The 19,153-nt window shown below is 43.1% G+C and overlaps 1 protein-coding gene across 1 annotated transcript in view; it reads left to right on the forward strand.

Annotated features, from left to right (window-relative positions):
- Positions 1-18,771, forward strand: part of Dcaf13 (DDB1 and CUL4 associated factor 13) — a 30,088-nt gene extending 11,317 nt beyond the window's left edge. The window contains exons 5-11 of the mRNA XM_038344305.2: positions 1,347-1,502; positions 5,547-5,624; positions 6,933-7,015; positions 10,021-10,185; positions 15,083-15,218; positions 16,662-16,825; positions 18,588-18,771. Of these exons, the coding sequence (XP_038200233.1) occupies positions 1,347-1,502; positions 5,547-5,624; positions 6,933-7,015; positions 10,021-10,185; positions 15,083-15,218; positions 16,662-16,825; positions 18,588-18,675 (870 nt within the window). The 3' untranslated portion in view covers positions 18,676-18,771. The remainder of the gene's footprint in view (positions 1-1,346; positions 1,503-5,546; positions 5,625-6,932; positions 7,016-10,020; positions 10,186-15,082; positions 15,219-16,661; positions 16,826-18,587) is intronic.
- The last annotated feature ends 382 nt before the right edge of the window (positions 18,772-19,153 follow it).

A 19,153-nucleotide genomic window follows, 5' to 3' on the forward strand; every position in this document is an offset into this window, starting at 1 on the left:
AAAAACCAAAAAAGAATATGAATAGCTGTTGGTGCTCAGTGTAGTAGAATTTGATTTCTCTTTAGCTTGTTCCATCCATACTAGACTTTACAAGTCATGTAGAGGCTGCAATGCAGTATTATGGAAGCCCTGGGAGAACTGTGTATGTAGAAGGAGCAGCGGACCACGTCCCGCCACCTGGCTAGCTTTACCCAAAATAATGACACGGAAACCATGTTCTTTTAACACTGCCTGGCCCATTAGTTTCAGCCTCTTATTGGCTAATTCCCACATCTTGCTTTTACCCATATTTAGTAATCTGTGTAGCACCACGATGGGTGGCTTAACAGGAGAGATCTTAACCTGTATCTGTCTCGGAGAGGAGAGGCATGGCATCTGTCTGACTCTGCTTTCTTTCTCCCACAATTCTGTCTACTCCGCCTACCTAATTTTCTGTCCTATCAAAGGGCCAAGGCAGTTTCTTTATTAACCAATGAAAGTAACACATAGACAGATGACCTTCCTCCATCATGTGTAAGATAAATGTTAGGAAAATAATAGCTTGGCTTCTGTCTGGTTTATATCATCATAGATCTCATACAAGGCTCAGGATTTCCTAAACAATCCATTAGGACTTGAAGACATGGAATAGTATGTGCTTCTCATATAATCTTAAACTTCTCAGAAATTGTTCTTCAAGTCACATGGGTTCAGGGGCAGCCTAAGTGCGATTTACAACATTTGGTTTACACGTGTTTGTAATGCTGACATTCTGTATTAAGCATACAAAATTCTGAAGCTTAGTTTAATCTTTAAATATGTGCATTTTAAAAACTGCTGCTTTATTTCACTATTACGCATTAATGTATATTTAGGTACAGCTTCTGGTTTCAACAAGTTCAGAATATTTTTTTTTATTTTGTTTTGTTTTTGTTTTTCGAGACAGGGTTTCTCTGTGCAATAGCCCTGGCTGTCCTGGAATTAGGTCTTTGACCAAGTTGTGACCTTGAACTCACAGAGATATTCCTGCCTCTGCCTCCTGAGTGCTGGGATTAAAAGTGTCCACTGCCACCCCTGCCATCTGGCACTTTCTACCCTTTAATGAAGGACTTCAAAGAAGTTTCTTTAAATTTACCCAAAGGGGAGATGGCGTGATTGGTAAGGTGGCTTTTCCAGAGTGAAGTTTGCCTGTTACATTCTGGATATGCCAGCCCTGCAACTCCCCCAAATGTAGGACGCTTGGTTGCACAGTTGGTGGTAAAGGGTTGTGGGAGAACAGGAAAGCAATTCTTGGTAACGAGGATTTCTAAAGTATGCTGGTCTAGTCTTAGTGAGGCGCACGTGTCTAACACCCTTGGCTTCCAAAGACAGTGTACACCGGCATCGACCATCACTGGAAAGACCCCGTCTTCGCTACCTGCGGACAGCAAGTAGACATTTGGGACGAACAAAGAACCAGCCCCGTGTGCTCAATGAACTGGGGATTTGACAGTATATGCAGTGTTAAATTTAACCCCATTGAGGTAATGTTCCTTTAAATAAGTTCTGCTTATTGTTTAACATGAAATCTGAGCCCTGTTTAGGAAACATTTTCTACATTTGAATGGTTTTCTGGCATTTGATAAGTTTTTCAGCTTATATCTGGGTTCTGTGAACTCTCAGCTGACCTCAGAGTAGACTCTGGATAAATACTTGCTTGCCTCTTTATGGTTTTGTCTTTGAGGCCATTAGATCTCACAGACTGGTCTTGAACTTGTGATCCTTTGCCCAGGCCTCTCATTAGCTCTCCTTTCCGTGATCTCCACACTGTTCCGTCTGTACCATTGCACTTTGAGGAAGATGCTCCTTTTCCTTTGTCCTCCTGCGGTCACGGGAGTGAGCACTGAGCATGCTGGTCCATGTCTGTAAGTCACAGGGTGCCCATGCCTCACAGTAATATGCATGGCCACTCCTGGACTGCATGGTTAGTAGTTACAGGTCGTCTATGCTCTGAAATGTGAGTTTATTCCTAGTTTCTTCTTGGTCTAAGTGCAGATGTGAGGTCGGCCTTGCACACTATCCATTTGTACGTGAATTTGGGAAGAGAGACTGGCCTGGAGGCTAATGGGGCCTTGGATTCCAGACCTTTTCCCTGATCTTTCTGAATGCATAACAATAAATGACCTCACTGTTCAGAAGACTCAGTCAAGACGCCCTTTCTTTCAGTGTTACTAGGAAGCTACTGTGTAAATTTGTAAGAGGAAATTCTGGAATGCAGATTTCAGATTCTCTCAGAGCCAGTGTGGTAAGAGAGGGAGGGATGGCTAGGCCGGAGTAGCGGAATATAACTAACTATACATGGTGTGCTGGGACATGGTGTGCTGCGAACCAGTGTGAGGTTGTGCCAAGAGGCCAGCAGCCATGGCTACCCTGCCGCCAGAATATGCCTGGAGTCACACTTCTGCATGAGGCTGCCCAGGGGCCCAGAGCAGGGGTTGCAGCATATCCACTGCCTGTTACAATGTCTCACTAGAACACAAGCAGACCCTCTTACTGTACTGTCTGCAGCCACTTTTTTACCATAGTGGAAAATTGGAATGGTTGCTCTGGGAATCACATGCCTGTAAAGCCTAAAATACCTTCTTCCTGGCTTTTTTTTTTTTTTTTTTTTTGGTTTTTCGAGACAGGGTTTCCCTGTAGTTTCTAGAGCCTGTCCTGGAACTAGCTCTTGTAGACCAGGCTGGTCTCGAACTCACAGAGATCCGCCTGCCTCTGCCTCCCGAGTGCTGGGATTAAAGGTGTGCGCCACCACCGCCCGGCCTTCTTCCTGGCTTTTTATGGAGAAGGTTCACTGATGCCTAGTCTTGATTTTGTCAGAGCCATGTGTTCTGGGTGCCTCCTGCATCTTCCTTCCCCATCTTCTCTTTGGTTATCGTTACTAACACACAGCAGGAAACAGACAGAGACAGTGATTGCTAGTTTTTGATGGGGCATACAAATATTTTGCTTTCCTATTTTGATGAACATATCAGAAGAGCTAATGGCCAGTTGTGAACTCATAATTACTGGTTATGACCTATCGACCATGGTTTTCAGACTTGCCTATTTAATAGGCAAGTCTGTCCACTGGCTTTCTTATCTTATGAATTGACTTCGTGATAAAAGCAAACGAAGTGCGTGTCTCTTACCCTGGATTAGAGCTAATGGAGCAGGCGGGGCCGACTGCTGTGAACAAACAGTAGTTACTTCCTTTATCCATTAATAATTAATTTTCTGTTTAAATATTGAAGCCTAAGATTCTGGTAAAGTCAGAAGTTAATACTGAGGATTGTCACATTTTGCAATGTGAAAGTTTATATTCAGTCCAGGTGGAACTTTTTGCTATGTTCATTTCAAAGTCTTTGTTTTAGAAATTGGCCCTGGTCTTACTCAAAGGTAACATAATGAAAGCTACTAAAAGTTAAGAGGTTAAGGGGAAGCTAACAGAGATCTCAGAAGCAACCATTGAGACAGGTTTTTGAAAAGAGGGGGACCCAGATCATGCTTTTACCCTTTGTTTCTATTTCATTAAGCTGTGTGTACATGGTAGGAACTAGCTGGCCTTACAACTGCTTAGTAAATAACTTCCTGCTCTGCTTGCGACAGGAAATGGTGGTAGACAGAAGCCAAGAGCTGTGGTATCTGGAGCCATGACTAAGGAAGAGTGTTACAGGGAGTGGGGTCAGGGGCTGAGAGATGTCTCCGTGAGAAACAGGCCTGTTGTATAAGCGTGAGGACTGAACTTGGATCCCCAGCACCCGTATAGAAGCCGAGCATGTGGCGTGTCTGTAGCCTATGTTAGGGTGCAGAGACGGATCCTGAGCATAGCGGCATGCCTATAACCTGTGTTAAGGCGTGTAGACAGGAATCCCAGGGATTCACAGGTCAGTTCTAGCCAACATGGTGAGCTTCAGGGTCAGTGAAAGACTGTCTCAGAAAAAAGGGGATAGAGGAGCTAAAGAGATGACTCAGTGGTTAAGAGTACTCGCTGTTCTTGTAGAAGATCTAGATTTGGTGCCCAGCATCTGCATAGGTGTCTCCCAGCCATCTGTAATTCCAGTTCCAAGGAACCCATCACTCTATTCTGCATCTACAGGCACCAGGCATGCATGTGGTGCATAGACATACATGCAGGCAAAACAGTTATTCACATAAAATAAATGAATTCTCAAAGATTTTTGAAGGCTGAGAAGATGGGGAGACGGCTCAGTAGGTAAACACACTTGCCTACATACCATCAGCCTGAAGCCTGAGTTCATTCCTGGAACCAGTGTGGCAGAAGGAGAAGCTCTCTCCTGTAAGGCTGTTTCCCAGTGTCCACACCTGTGAAGACTACACGCATGCGCTAAATAAAGAATGTGAAGGATAGGGCAGCACAGTTGGCTTCCAGGCACAGGCGAGTCCACCCCTCATATGCACACACCATACACGCACAAGTGGAATCAGGCCTCTGCGGGACAGTAGCCTATTTTCACTCAACACCAAGGCCTGTCATAAGTGTCATAAGTCATGCAGCAGTGCATGCCTGGAAAACCAAGACCGGAGGGTCACAAGCTTGATGCCATCCTGGACAGTGTAGTGAGCTTAGACTCCTGTGGAAGGAGGGAAGGAGGACAGACGGACACACATGGCTCAGGAGATAGCTCAGGGAATAACGTGCCTGCTGAGCAAGCGTGAGGACCTGGACTTGCATCTCCAGCATTCCTGTAAGAGCTGGGCATGCTAGTATGTCCGCAGCCCAGTGCTATGGAACGCTGAGATAGGCAGATCCCAGTACCTGCCCACCGGCCAGTGGAGCCGGTTAGTGGCCGAGGAAGATGTCCTATGACAAAGGACAGGACAGAGATCAGGAGGAAGACATCCAGCGTTGACCTCTGATCTCCACATGCACCTTACTCACGTGCACGCATAAACCATACACACACATAGCACATGGGCGCACACACTCTGTCGGATAAAGGACAGGGCATATTTATGCAGCAGCCACAAATAAAAGGAAATGTTTATTTCTAATAAAGCAAAAAATTTGAGTGTTTAGGAAATATCGTCATAGTTGTGATAAAAAGTACATTCTCACTTGACAGTGATATTAATATCACTTTTAAAAAATAAGCAACCTTAAATGTTACAATTCATAAAATCGTTTAACATTTTTGATTCACTAATACAACTCCTGAAATTTTATGTTAAGGAAACAATTCAAAAGAAGAGTTTAATGTCTGAAACTATTTCCTGAAGTCTTATTTATAGCAGTCAAAAGCAGTAACTAAATCTTACATTGGAGAGCAGGTAAGTAAAAAACGTTCTGCTAGAAACAGGGCATACTGTTATTGCCACTACCTAAATTACATGCACGGAGATTTAAACATGAAAATACTTGTCTTAGCTGAGATTATGGGTGATTTATTATACCCTCATAAAATGGGATATAGTCAGTGTTACAGCTAATATTTAACTTAAATATTAAAGATAAATAATTTTTGTTTTAAATAGACATCATTTGTGTCCAAGCCTGGCTTTTAATTGGTGATTGTTGCCATTATTTTTAGACATTTATCCTGGGAAGTTGTGCTTCTGATAGGAATATAGTACTGTATGATATGCGGCAAGCCACGCCTCTGAAGAAGGTGAGTTCTGGCCCTGTCTGTGCCATACAGTTGTTAAGGCATTCTGTGTATCAAGTGACGATGGTAATGACATCAGCTCTCCATTGATTTTAGACTCTGTCTCTTTGTGACTTCAATAATGCCAGTATACCTTAGGCATTTCATTAGTCCTTGCTAAATTGAAGTTTTTAAAATGAAAGATGTTTCATTGCATTACTTAATATGTACTAATTTGAGGGGGGCTTGATTATCATGCGGCATAGCCATTATTTTATTCAAAATGGTTTTAGCACTCATCCGTATAGACAGCCATTTTAATTACACGCTGACACTAGTTCGACTCTGTTAGACAAGCGCACTATCTTGTTGATGCGGGCTCCATAGTCTTTCCATTCGCCATGGTCATTTCAGGACTAGATATCAAAGCTAATACACAGTCTGCCGACTGTCAAGAGAGAAATGTTGTTTGTACATGCAGTGGACTACCATTTTAAGAAGAGTTGACATCAAGCATTGTAGTATTGTCAGGGCACAAGAAGGGCTAGATGTCATTCATGCGCCATGAGAATATGCACAGTTCACATATAGAATTCCTTTTGTCAGTTAGATGTGGTCCAGGTTTGCAGTCCTAGCACTCGCTAGGTGAAGGCAGGAGGATCGGGAATTCAGGGTCATCCTGACACTGAGTTCCAGGCCAGCTTGGGCTCTCTGAGACTCTAGCAAAGGAATAAGAAAAAAAAAATTGTAATATGTTGATAGATTCAGAAATATTAAAAGTAGGAAGAATGAGATTAGTATATTCATTATTCATTAAAAGTGCAAAATTAGTTCACCCTGTGATATATGAACTTTGCTGTCTGTATTTCTTTTGTAAAATGATGGTATTAGCCAGTACCTTGTTGTATATTTATAGAAAAAAGACATGCTTTTTAGCTGACATGAAGTTCTAGTTTACTGAATTGTAGTCTTTGGCAAGTACACACATCTGCACACACAGCCTGCTTTAGTGTAGGTCCATTAGCTGTAAGTGGAAGAAAGAAGCTGTAGTCTGTCACCCGGTACACTCACAATCTCAGCCGGTTTGCATTGCGTTTGTTTTAAACAGTAAGACAATGCTTAATTGGGTTTGTCATTTGAAGTTCAGGGCTAGGTGTTAAGTGTTTTTGTAGTTACCACTCTGTTCTCAGGAATAGTCATTGATTTCTTTCCCCATGCTCTGAATCGTGCACTGTGCATATTAAAGTACTTGCTCAAATCAGACCAAAAGAAAGGAGGAGATGTATTTATTTCATATATGTTAATTTGTGGTGATGGGTAATCCTTTCTCAGGTTATCTTGGATATGAGAACAAATACAATCTGTTGGAACCCTATGGAAGCTTTCCATTTTACTGCAGCAAATGAAGATTATAAGTAAGTGTCTCTCTCCTTAGAAACTCACCTACTCGCTGCATGGCCTTGTTTACACGCACGTTTCACCTGCTGAGGGCGCTTTTGTGAGCGAATTTAGAAGCTGTTTTTGTTAGGCTGAAAATAATTTCCCAAATTGGAGAAGTTTTTAGAAAAAAAAAATTCTCTCGGATTTTAGAATAACTTAGACAAAGAACAGTAAACTAGCATCTTTGGGTAAATCCTGTCTGTTCCACAGTTCATGCCTGTGGCTGTGATTGTTTGCTGTCTCCTGGTCTGGCTGCCCTCATGTTGTGATGCCCATGCTGGGGAGTTACAGTTCAGACCTGATGTCTCCCTTGACCAGGCACAGGAAACTATATGATCCCTGCTGTAGGCCATTTAAGTAACGACTGGACCAGCGGGTGCGGTGTCGCAAGTCTGTGTTCCTAGCACTCTGAGGTTGAGGCAGGAGGACTGAGTTTGAGTCTACTGGGGTTACATGGTATGTCCAAAGCCAGCCTGGGTTTTATAGGAAGACATCGTTTCAGAACAAACAAACATGAACAAGTCATACTTGGCCCATACATTACAGGTGTTTTACAGGTGTTTCTGTAGCTGTAGCTCTTGTAGTTAAACTGCCTGCTGTCATAAGTAAAGCAAACAGAAAGTGATGGTTTCAATTTTTAGCTTAATAGTTGCTTATACTTTCTGTGCCTGAACTAGCAGACTTCCTTTGAACTCTGAGATTTATGATCCTGAGAGTAACGTCCTATTGGACGTTGCCCATTGGCTGTCTCACCATTGCCTCAGTGTTTGTCAGTCAGGTCAGATGTGTTAGCCGGAGAGCCTAAGCCAGTGAAAAGTATAGATCAGTCTTACTTTATTTTTATTTTTAATGTGTTTTATTATTATTTTAAAGAACTTTTTTCTTTCTTTCCTCGGTTTTTTAAGATAGGGTTTCTCTGTGTATCCATGATTATCCTGGAACTTACTCTGTAGACCAGGCTGGCCTTGAACTCAGAGATCTGCCTGCCTCTGTCTCCTGAGTGCTGGGATTAAAGGCGTGAACCCCTGCCTGACTTTAAATACATTTTTAACAACTTTTTGAGAAGATACAAACTTGGTGGATTTGAACTCTAGATTTTCTGTATTTTAAATCTGTCCACCAGAGGCTGGAGAGATGGCTCAACAGTTAGAGAGTTTTTGTTACTCTTGCAGAGGACCCATGTTCTGATGCCAGCACCCACATTGGGCAGCTCACAGCCACCTGTAAGTCTGACGCCCTCTTCTGGCTTCTGAAGGTCCCTCCCTGCACATACGTAGTGCACACACAGACAACGAAGCACACACACATGCACATAAGTAAAAAGTCTTGTTTTTCACTGTGTCTGTGTATAGATTAGAGAGTAAATGGCAGTATCAGCTTATACTTGGAAATACAGGCTCTTCAGTGGCACTGCCTACAGTTCTCTCGTAGGGTTCCTGTATTGAAGTGCAGTGGCGCCATTAGCAGTACCAGCCACATGGAAGCCTTTACTTCCTGTAATAGTGCTGTGCAATTAAAGACAACAAAAGACAAGAGTCATTCTGCAGCACAGTGACCTCTCAGCTAAGATCTAAAGTACATTATGAACTAGCTCTTCGCCAAAATAATCTTTTTTCAGAGCCTTCTTGGAATTTCTCACTTCTTGCCTTGGAAAGAATTACATACAGTTCCTAAAACAAGACATATCTCTTATAAGAAATGACTGCTAGTTTTTCATAAATGTCCTTTTAAAATACTCTTGGTGAGTATGATGGTGTATGCCTGTAATCCTAGCACTGGGGAAACTGAGGCAAGAAGGATGAGGAGTTCAGGGTTATCTGCTATGGAGAAAATTTGGCCTCATGGCTGAAGGGCTGCATGAGAGCCTCACTCAGACAGAGGAGTCTGTTGTGGGGCCTTTGCTCTGTGTCAGATCTAAAGCGTCCAGCTGTTACTGTAGGAAGTGGGGGGTTCTTCACCCTAACTGGTGCTGTGGTCTTGCTGTCTGAAGGAAGAAGGTGTAGAGTAGATCCTGCTCAAGAATGACCGTAGGCAATCCTGTCTGGATGGATGGATGTGCTTGAAATTTGAACAGATTTGCATTTTTTTCTCCACAGAATGTTGAAACAATTTGTAGAAAAGCAATGTGTTTTAAGGAAAAAAGTGTTGGGAATCACGTGCCAGGCGGACATTGTGTTATAGCTGTCAAGTCAGAAATTAAAGCTCCAAATCAGAGAGACCGTGGCTCACACGCCTAGGGGTTATTGGAGGCTCTTAGAGGGAGCAGTGCTTTGGGCTGTTTGTTTGATCTTTTCTGAGATGGGCTCAGGTTGGCCTAGAACTTGCTCCTGTTTCAGTCTCTTGGTTGGTGAGGCGACAGGCATGAAGCCCTAAGTACCCTACCCAGAGTGGCTTCTCTTTCGATAAGAATATTATGAGTTTTTGTAAATGCTTGCCTGCATGTGGTGGCTTCTATCATTATCCTAATCCAGACAACTAACAAATTGCCATAGATTGAGGGGTTTAAGGAAAGAGAATTATTTTATCCTAGTTTGGGAATTGCCAGCATAATCAGGATCAGTGAGGGCCCTGTTCCAGAATGTGAACTCCGGTCCTCACAGGGCAAGCTGCTCTCTGGCCCTTCCACATTTGTGAGTGTGTGCATGCACGGGCATAAGGCACATGTGGAGGTAGGTCAGAGGGCACCTGGTGGGAGTTGGTTCTGAGGACTGCGCTCGGGTCACTAGTCTTGATGGTACATCTGGGTAACCACGGAGCCATTGCATTGGTTTGCTATTTTTTATTTTGTGTGATGTTCCAAAGCAGAATTACTGGTGTTTTTCTGTGTCTTACCTGTCTTAACTGTATTCAGAATCAGACTGCTTATTAAGGGGGGTCCTTATTTAGCTAATTTCTTTTCTTTGTTTTTACTAATATCTTTTAATACTACATATGGCTTCTTTGTAGAAATGTGAATGAAACATTTAATGATGTTTTACAGCTTGTATACCTTTGATATGCGTGCCCTGGACACACCTGTTCAGGTCCACATGGATCACGTCTCTGCGGTACTTGACGTGGACTACTCCCCCACTGGGAAAGAGTTTGTGTCTGCCAGTTTCGATAAGTCTATCAGAATCTTCCCTGTGGAGAGGAGCCGGAGCAGGTATGTGACTGGCAGCCATGTAGGTTTGCCCGGTCTGTGTTTAGTCTTGGTAACCCTCTGTTTTTCCTAGAAAGTGTGGTGGTGTGTATATAATTGGGCTTGGGTATTGTGACATGGAGTGTCACTTCTACTGAATTGTGTCGGATCAAATCAGGTGGTTTGTTTTATTGAGTAGGAGATTATTTCCATATAATTAATAAGCTTACTAAAAGTTGAATTTGATGATTAAGAACTCAGATAATTTCTTTTTCTGAAAGTAGTTTTAAAAGCAATGAATAATACTCCCTGGTATTGTCTTTTATACATTCAAATCCAACTTACTCTACCAGGCAGAAATGTGGAGGAAAAGCGGTTTAGATATTGAGCTCATTCTCCTCCTTTCTAGGTTAGTCAGAACCTATGAAGTGGTCCATACAAGGTAGTTACCAACAATCAAGAGTTGGTTGATTAATCTGGTGAAAAGTTCTGAGACATTTTATTAATGGCTATACCAAGAGCAGGCTTGTGCTTCTGAAATGTCTCTTGGTGACCAAGCTCAGGGTACATCATTTTAAAAGACAAAATCCCAATTTACGTCCGTGCTCAGGAATGCCACTGGGGTGGGCTTATATTACCGTATGGTAACATCTGCCCTCTTGCAAGCCTCAGCAGTGCATTCCAGACACTACATGACAATTATTTCTGATTTATTGTAGTTTTATGGTTAAGCGTGCACGAACCCCAAATATTTTGTGTAATATGTCTAGACCGTGGTTAGGTTCACAGACATCCTCAAAGCACTGCCAAGGCAGATGTGGCTGTTGAGGGGGATGGAAGGCAGAGAAGTAGAGTAGGCAGACATTAAATACAGTGGGGTCAAGATGGCATTAACTTGGTCACTTCACCTGTGTCCTCTGTTGAGCTGGGAGATGGGAGATGCTACGCTGATCCAGGGAGTATCTCAGCCTTTGAGCACACTTAGTATGAGTTGTTTCCTACAGCTTAACTTTACCACTTATTATATGTGATTCAGTGTGCTATTTATACACCCGTGTATTTTTATATTGAGGCAGTTGATAGAAAATTGTGGCATTTTCAGAGACGTCAGGGAAATTTTGTACTTTATTTTTTACTTCACTGGCTGACTTGGTGATGCTGGGGATTTTACTAGGCCCTTATGCAAGTACTGTACCCGTGAGTTCTTCCTAGACCGTTACTCCTCCCTAGAGCCTGGTCGTGTGCTGTGGTTTACAAACACTGTATGCACATCCTCTGTTCTTAGGAGTGCTCAGACACTCTCCTATAAGTACACATAAACCAAGGGAAACTGAAACAATTGATCCCATAAAACTTACGACAGCTAAGTTTGGTGCTACTCAGGAGGTAGAAGCAGGAAGATTGTAAGTTCCAGGCTGTTTTAGTTTGCTTTCTATTGCTGCGGTGAAGCACCATGACCAAAAGCAACTTGGGGAGGAAAGAGTGTTTGATTTATACATCCTAGTCAGTCTGTCATGAAGGGGAGTCTATTGAATTATCTCGATTTGAGAAATAACCAGGCTAGCTAAAAGATAAAACAGTTACTTTTTATTATAAGAGGCAAACTCACGAAACAGAAACAAGAAGTCCAAGCTTAGCTGTGCTGTGAGGGAACCACACAGAGAGAGGGCACAAAGCCACACCCTAACTTGGTCCCAACTCTAAGATAATTGGTTTACAGAGATCCCTATCAGGAGTCTGTCAGGAGCTCAAGGCAGGAGCCCGGAGGCAAACACTAAAGCAGCACTCATGGAGGATGCTGCTCACTGGTACTTCCCAAGGCTTGGTCAACCAGGTTGTTGCTTTTTCAAAACCACTAGAACTCCTTTCTCCAGGGATGGGCTGTCACACATCAAGAAAATGCCCCGCAGATCTACCTAGAGCTTCATCTGATGGAGGCATTTAAAGTTCCTCCTCCCGGGTGACTCTTGCTTGTGAGATTGACACAACTAACCACACAGGCTGTCCTACAGAATCACAGTGGGACAGATTAGGATAGTCAGTCAGAGATACATGATTGCTCATAAATGTCTATTAAAACATAAAAAGAAAATAATTTAGATGAATATATAATGCACATACGTGTGTCTGTGTGTGTGTGTGTGTGTGTGTGTGTTTTCCCTTTCTTGGTTGAGTGACCTAGGATTGTAGACAGAAGTTTTTACCCTGCCATTCAGTCCCAAAGAAACATGAGTCTTACATTAATGACAAATTGTTTGGCCTATTAGGTTATTATTAACTGGCTCTTAGAACTTAACCCATAATTCTTGTTTAGTCACATGGCTTAGTACCTTTTCTCAGTGAGGCATTCTTATCTTACTTCCTCTGTGTCTGACTGGTGACTGCATCTCTGCCTTTCCTCTTCCCAGAATTCTCCTAGTCTTGTTGTCCTGCCTATATTGCCTGCCTGGCTACTGGCCAATCAGCTTTTTATTAAACCAACACGAGTGATAAATCTTTACTGTGTATGAGCATTCCCACAGCACAGGATTCCTGGAGAAAGCTGTAGTGATGTGTCTAGCTGGTAATGAAGGGAAGAAAGGGGAGATGCCACACCGTCATAGTACAGTAGTGAGGGTTGAATCCTTATGTGGGATAAACTAGCCTGCCTTCTGTAGCATGGAAGGCTCCTGGGCAGATCTCTGAGTTCAAGGCCAGCCTGGTCTATGGAGGGAGTTTCAAGACAACCAGGGCTACACAAAGAAACCCTGTCTCTTAAAAAAAAAAAAAAAAAAAAAAAGTCTCTTATATTCCAGGCTGACTGTAAATTGCTATATATCCAAAGATGACATTGAACTCCTGATTCTGCTTCCCATGTGCTGAGCTTACAGGCATGTACCACCGTGTCTGGTTTTATGTGGTGCTGGAAAGCAAACCTATGACTTCATGCATGCCAGACAAGCTATCTATCTCCATAACCCATTGATTAAATTTGGGGTGGAGTATATAGATCATGCTGGCTCTTAAATGTGTTTTGGTTGTTAGAAATACATGTTTATTTGTTATGTATACGCATGTTGTGCCCCTGCCATGGTGTGCCTGTGCAGGGGCTCCGTTCAGTGTTTCCACGATGTGGGCTCCAGTAGTGCAAGTCCGTTCACAATTTACTAAGCCAGCAAGCAAAATCAGTAGCATTCACAAGAGAAAGTGGCTTAGACTATTTTGTCTTTAAAAACGTCTCCTACTATAATGTTTAGTGAACTTAATACACTCAGCATGTTGTAAACAAGGGGCTAGGGACTACATAGTTCACCACTGCGAAGAACCTTGAGTTGCTTCAGTGCCTGCCGGAGCTTTGACTGAGTCACACGAGCAAATTGTTATTGATGGTTACTGAAGCTTAATTGAAATTGTGTGTGTGTGTGTGTGTGTGTGTGTGTGTGTGTGTGTGTCAGAGAGGGCTTTTAAGAAAGTGGAGATGGTAAGGGATCAACATGCAAAAATCAGGACATTGAAGAGAAGAACGAGTCTCTCATCCAGGCTTCATTTTAATAACCATTGTTCCTTCTTTAAAAGTAAATTTCTTACAGTTTTAATGTTTAGTCCATACCTTAAAGCAGTGAACAAGGCTAGTGCATAAGTGCATCTAGAGATACGGTCTGTAAGTGGGTTTTATCTGATGTGGTTGTCTGGTTTATTTTACTGTGGATAATTTGTTAGACTTATTACCTTTCTATTATGCCATCTGCATTTTGACTTGTTTTTTCTGTATTTGGAATTAAGAGAGCTCATCTTAATTTCTTTGACCTTTTTCTCTCTCTGAAATGCCCTTCTTCACACTCCCCATATAGAACCTCCTGTGAACTCACCTAGCCTGCTTCACAGCATCCCAAGTAGGTCTGACTCGCCCCGCCATCTAGATGATTCTTACCTCAGCTTCCCGACACTTCTGCAGCCCTCCCTGTTTTCACACATGTAAATAAACTCTCACTTCAATTAGGTTTTTAAGACAGTGTGCCCAAGCAAAAAGCAGAGCTGGCTTCAGCGTGCTAGGGTGTGCTCTTTGGAGGCTACTGCATTAATTTTATTTCCCAGTAAAATGTCATTGAGGGGTAGTGGCTGTTGACCTGAATAAAAGTGGGGATGAGTCACTGTTTATTGAAGAATAAGCCATGTCTAGCCAGGCGTGGAAGCACACTCAGCCCCTTTACCCAAGCACTTGGGGGGCAGAGGCAGGCTGAGCTCTGACTTCGAGGTTAGCAAGGTCTACAGAGCTACACAGGGAAACCCTATCTTGAAAGTGGGAGTGGAGGAAGCTTCCTGCTGCGCACCGCGGCCCCCGTGTCTGCTCTCTGTGCACTGGCACCCAGTTTGCAAGCTTCGGGCAAGGGGGCTGGAGGTTAAAATACACAGACACACACAGACAGAGGGACAGAGACACGGGTCATCCTTGAATTCCCCAAGAATGCCCCCTTTATTGTGTTCAGGGGCAGATTATATAGAGATAGCCACGCCCCAGCCAAACCCACCAGAAACCACTCTCCTGCCATCAGGAACTCCTGAAGGTCTCGTGCTCAGAGCAGCTGTAGGCACTCAAATCAGGGGATTACAAGAAATTCAGGATCTGGGGTCTCACTGCTCCCAACAGCTTCCCAAGTTATCCCTGAATTAAAATTAAATTTTGTTTGTATCTTATACTTTCAGCAATTTTGTATCTAGTTTTGCTAGGTGTGTTTATATTTATTTCCGTTGTTGCATGTCAGGTGACCCATCTTTAATTTTAATTCCTAAGTATTTAGAATTGAACCGATTAGTGGAGTTCAGTGAAATGAAGCTGAATTTTCCTTTTACATAAAAACGGTTCTCTGGTCCCTGGTAAACAGTGGTTAAAGAAATCTGTTTTAAGATTTCTGGAATTATTACCTTAATTCCTTTTCTGCAGGGAAGTGTACCACACAAAGAGAATGCAGCACGTTATCTGTGTGAAGTGGACCTCCGACAGCAAGTACATCATGTGCGGCTCTGATGAGATGAACATCCGCCTCTGGAAGGCTAACGCCTCGGAGAAGCTGGGCGTGGTAAGGCCACAGACCAGCTTTCGGTGTTACTGAATGTCATTGTAAAAGCTTTTTGAAGTACCTGATTGATCAGATTAACCAAAAGTCAGCACCAAAGCAAACAAAAGGTTTACTGACTTTTCCTGCAAGGCTGGGCAGAGGGCTCTTTTGGGGGACCTGAGTTTATCCCTAGAACATAGATAGCAACAGGCCAGTACACCCTGACAGTGTGCTAAGGATGAGGAGGCTCCCTGCAGCTCCCTGTCCAGACTGGCGGGCCAGCTAGTTGAATTGGTTCAGAGACAGAGTTGGTCTCAACTAAGCTGGGAGCAGTGGAGGACGACCCCATATGAACTTTAGCCTTTCTGGCACCAGCTGTAGGTGTCGGCACACAAGTGCTCTTTCAGAGTCTTTGTTTTTCTTTTTTGTGGGTTTGGTTTGGTTTTCTTTTGGTTTTGGTTTTTTGAGACAGGCTGTACTGGAATTCGCACTATAGACCAGGCTGGCCTCAAACTCACAGATCTACCTGGCACTGTGTCCTGGGTGCTAGGATGAAAGGTGTAAAGGTGTGTACCACCACTGCCCGTTATCAGGTTTTATGAATTCAGATTGATTGTCGTACTCATGCTCTCCTGGTTCTTTGTTTTCTTCGGTGGGAGAGAGATGTAGAGACTCGAAGTGCAGGGTTTGGAAGATGCTGCTGCTGTCACAGCAGTGTGATTGAGCACAAAGGCTCAATCCTGAGAGAGCATCGGTGTCAAAGACCCAGAACCTAAATTGAAGGTAGAGTCCATGAAAACGCAGCTGCATCTGGGTTGTAAGATAATGGTTGACTTGGGTTTTGTTGTTGTTGTTGTTGTTTATATTTTCTAATGTTCCACCTTCCTGTGTAGAATGTACAGCTTGTTTCTGTGAGAAACAAGTACTAAATGTTAGGAATGTTAGGTTTGAAGTGTTTTCTGCTTAGCCCTGGTAGTAAAATCCAGGCACTAAGCAATAATGGAAGGTAATTCTATTTTAAATTCAGTTATCATTAGCTGTTTCACTGTCTCAGTATTCATTCATTATTAAGTGTTCTAGTGTGTTTGCTTTATTCTTAGCATTGTTAAACAAAACCTACTACGGGACCAAATACTTTTTTCTTTTTGTGTAGTTAGGTTTTACCAAAACCTAAGGCGACTGATTGCAGTGGATGCCTTTTCTGTGCTCTCCACCTAGTGGGCACCAGCTCTGCGGGGCCCACAGCCCTGCCCTGCAGTGTGGTTGTGTTTCCGTCCTGGCATCTGTTTACGTTGTTGGCGTGCGGCTTCAGAGCTGCTGGGCTTGCAGAGGCCTGCAAGCTCACTGTCCATTTTGCTTGTGTGTGGTAAAAGCTGAATTTGGGGAGGAGAAAAGGGTGCTCCCTAGATTTTTATACCCAGGAAAACTAAAGAATTCAAGATACTAAAATGCACTTTGTTTCAGCTTTCATCACGAGAAAAGGCAGCAAATGATTATAACCAGAAGTTAAAGGAAAAATTTCAGTATCATCCGCATGTGAAACGGATTGCTCGCCATCGACATCTGCCGAAATCCATCTACACCCAGATCAAGGAGCAGCGCATCATGAGGGAGTCCCGTCGCCGAAAGTATGTGTTTGGACACATGCCTCTAACCTCAGCACTTTCTACTGCCCTCCCCCCTCGGCTCCATCATCCCCATAATCAAACGCATACTTTCTTATAAAGGAGTGGCCTATATACTAATGTACAGTAGACATTTCTTGAACAACTCTCTGGTTTTCCAAAAGTGGGGAAATATTTAAGAATATGTTTAGAGTACCAGTGAAGAAAATGAATTACCATAATAAGAACATACTTCTCAGTTGTGATAGTCCAGTTACAGAGTGAGTGACTGGGCAAAGAACTGGGCTTGGGGCTAGCATGGATGGAAGAGAGGGAGGAGCTATTTTATGTTAACTGACGCGCTGTGCTTGTTTCGGCAGTGGGTGTTGTAACATTGGAACAGTACAGAGAGCGTTAGCATAGCTCGGTGTAAGGATGGTGCACGGATTCATGATCTGTCCATTTATGAAATCTCTCTCTCGTGTGTGTGTGTGTGTGTGTGTGCGCGCGTGCATATGTGTGAGCAAACGTGCACATGTATGTGAATCTCTGTGCCCAGAAGCCCATAGCAAGTGTCCTCCTGTATCATCTTACATCAGTCTCACTGGTCCTGGAAATCACCTGTTTGCTGGACTGGTTGGCCAGTGAGCCCCAGGGATCCTCCTGTCTCTGCCTCTAATATTACAAACACAATGCTTTTCAAAATCATTTCTAATACAGCTGCAATTATGAAATGCTATCCTATTTATTTGCTAAATAAATTCAAATTCCTATAATCCTAGTACTCGGGACCATGAGATCAAAGCCAACCTGGACTGCAAAGAATTTTAAAAACTCATATTTAGCAATCATTTCTTTAAAACATTCTAATGTGTTTTATCATAATATCCGAGATCTGATGTCTGTTTCTTGAGGTGAGGGGCTCACTGTGATTCCTAAGCTGGTCTTCAGCTCAGCCCAGGGCTCAAGTGGTCCTCCTTTCTCAACCTGAGCAGCAGGGAAAGCTAGCATTTGCATCCAAAGCAGAACTTTCCCACCACCACTCTCTCCTCTGGATACACTCCTGGAGCCCATGGAGCAGTGCAGCGTTGAAGCGCCTGGAGCTCCTGGGGTTGTTTACTAAGCTGCATAGGTTACTGTTGTTTACTAAACTGCACAGATTACTGTTGGTTACTAAACTGCATAGGTTACTGTTGTTTTGCTTCTGGGTACATGCTGGTATTTAATCATATTTATGTCTCTTAGTAACTAACTGTGCTACCTTTTAAACTTAGTAAAGGAAGCTGAAAGTTTTGTTTTTGCTTTGTTGTCATCTTGTTTGTTTGTTTGTTTTGGAGGCAGTCTCAGTGTGGTGGCCTGGCAGTTCTGGAACTCACTCTCTAGACCAGACTGGCCTTAAACTCAGAGATCAGCCTGTCTCTGCCTCCTGAGTGCAGGGATTAAAGGCATCACCACCACACCTGGCTTTAAAGCCTACCGCACCATGTATTCCCAGGTGATCTCCCTTCCAAGTACTATCCAGTCCTGACCCTGCTTAGCTTCCAAGATCAGAAAAGATCAGGTACATTCAGGGAAGTATAGCCTTAGACACCGATGATTCATAAAATACAAAGCAATTAAATAACAAAAGTTGAATTTAACTTTTCACCTTATTCTCATTGGGAAATTTTTTTCCCAGTGCTTTTTCTAGCGAAAGAAAATGCTTTATGATTTAATTTTTTTTTCTGTTGGCTGAGATGATTTTATATGTACTTGCTCATATTTTATGTATTTTGTTTATTTCTAGGGAAATGAATCGTCGTAAGCATAGCAAGCCTGGATCTGTGCCAGTTGTGTCAGAGAGGAAGAAACACGTAGTGGCAGTTGTGAAATAATGTTTTGTCTTCCTACCGAGCTTGATATATAATTATTTGCTACTTCTGATTTGGGAACCCTGTAAATAAACGTCCTGGCTCTGGATTAATAGTAAACATTGCAGTTGTGTGTTTTTCTCCTTACCCTCCCTGACTCAGCTCCTCTTGCATTTTCTGCTCACACTGTGGCTGACCTAAAGGCTGGCTGCACAGGAACAAAGGCTGTGTGTTCATTTGCTGTGAGCAGGTGAAACCACCGTGTATGTGTGCCTGGTGTCCTGTCAGAGCATTCGGTGCTCCCGCCATGAAGAGAAGTGCCACCTGCTGAGTCACAGGCTCTACCTCCTGCTGCAACCTGGTTTCCATAGTGATCAGTGTCTTACTCTTTGCAGGGCCTGACTAGTCAGAGATGTGAGCAGTTTCCTGTAATTTGAGCCCAGACTAAGCCAGACACAGCAGGGTTCTGACCATTTTGAAATGTCACTTTTGGGGTTCACAG

Source organism: Arvicola amphibius, chromosome 9 (genome assembly GCF_903992535.2).
Source record: "Arvicola amphibius chromosome 9, mArvAmp1.2, whole genome shotgun sequence".
Classification (NCBI taxonomy): Eukaryota; Metazoa; Chordata; class Mammalia; order Rodentia; family Cricetidae; genus Arvicola; species Arvicola amphibius.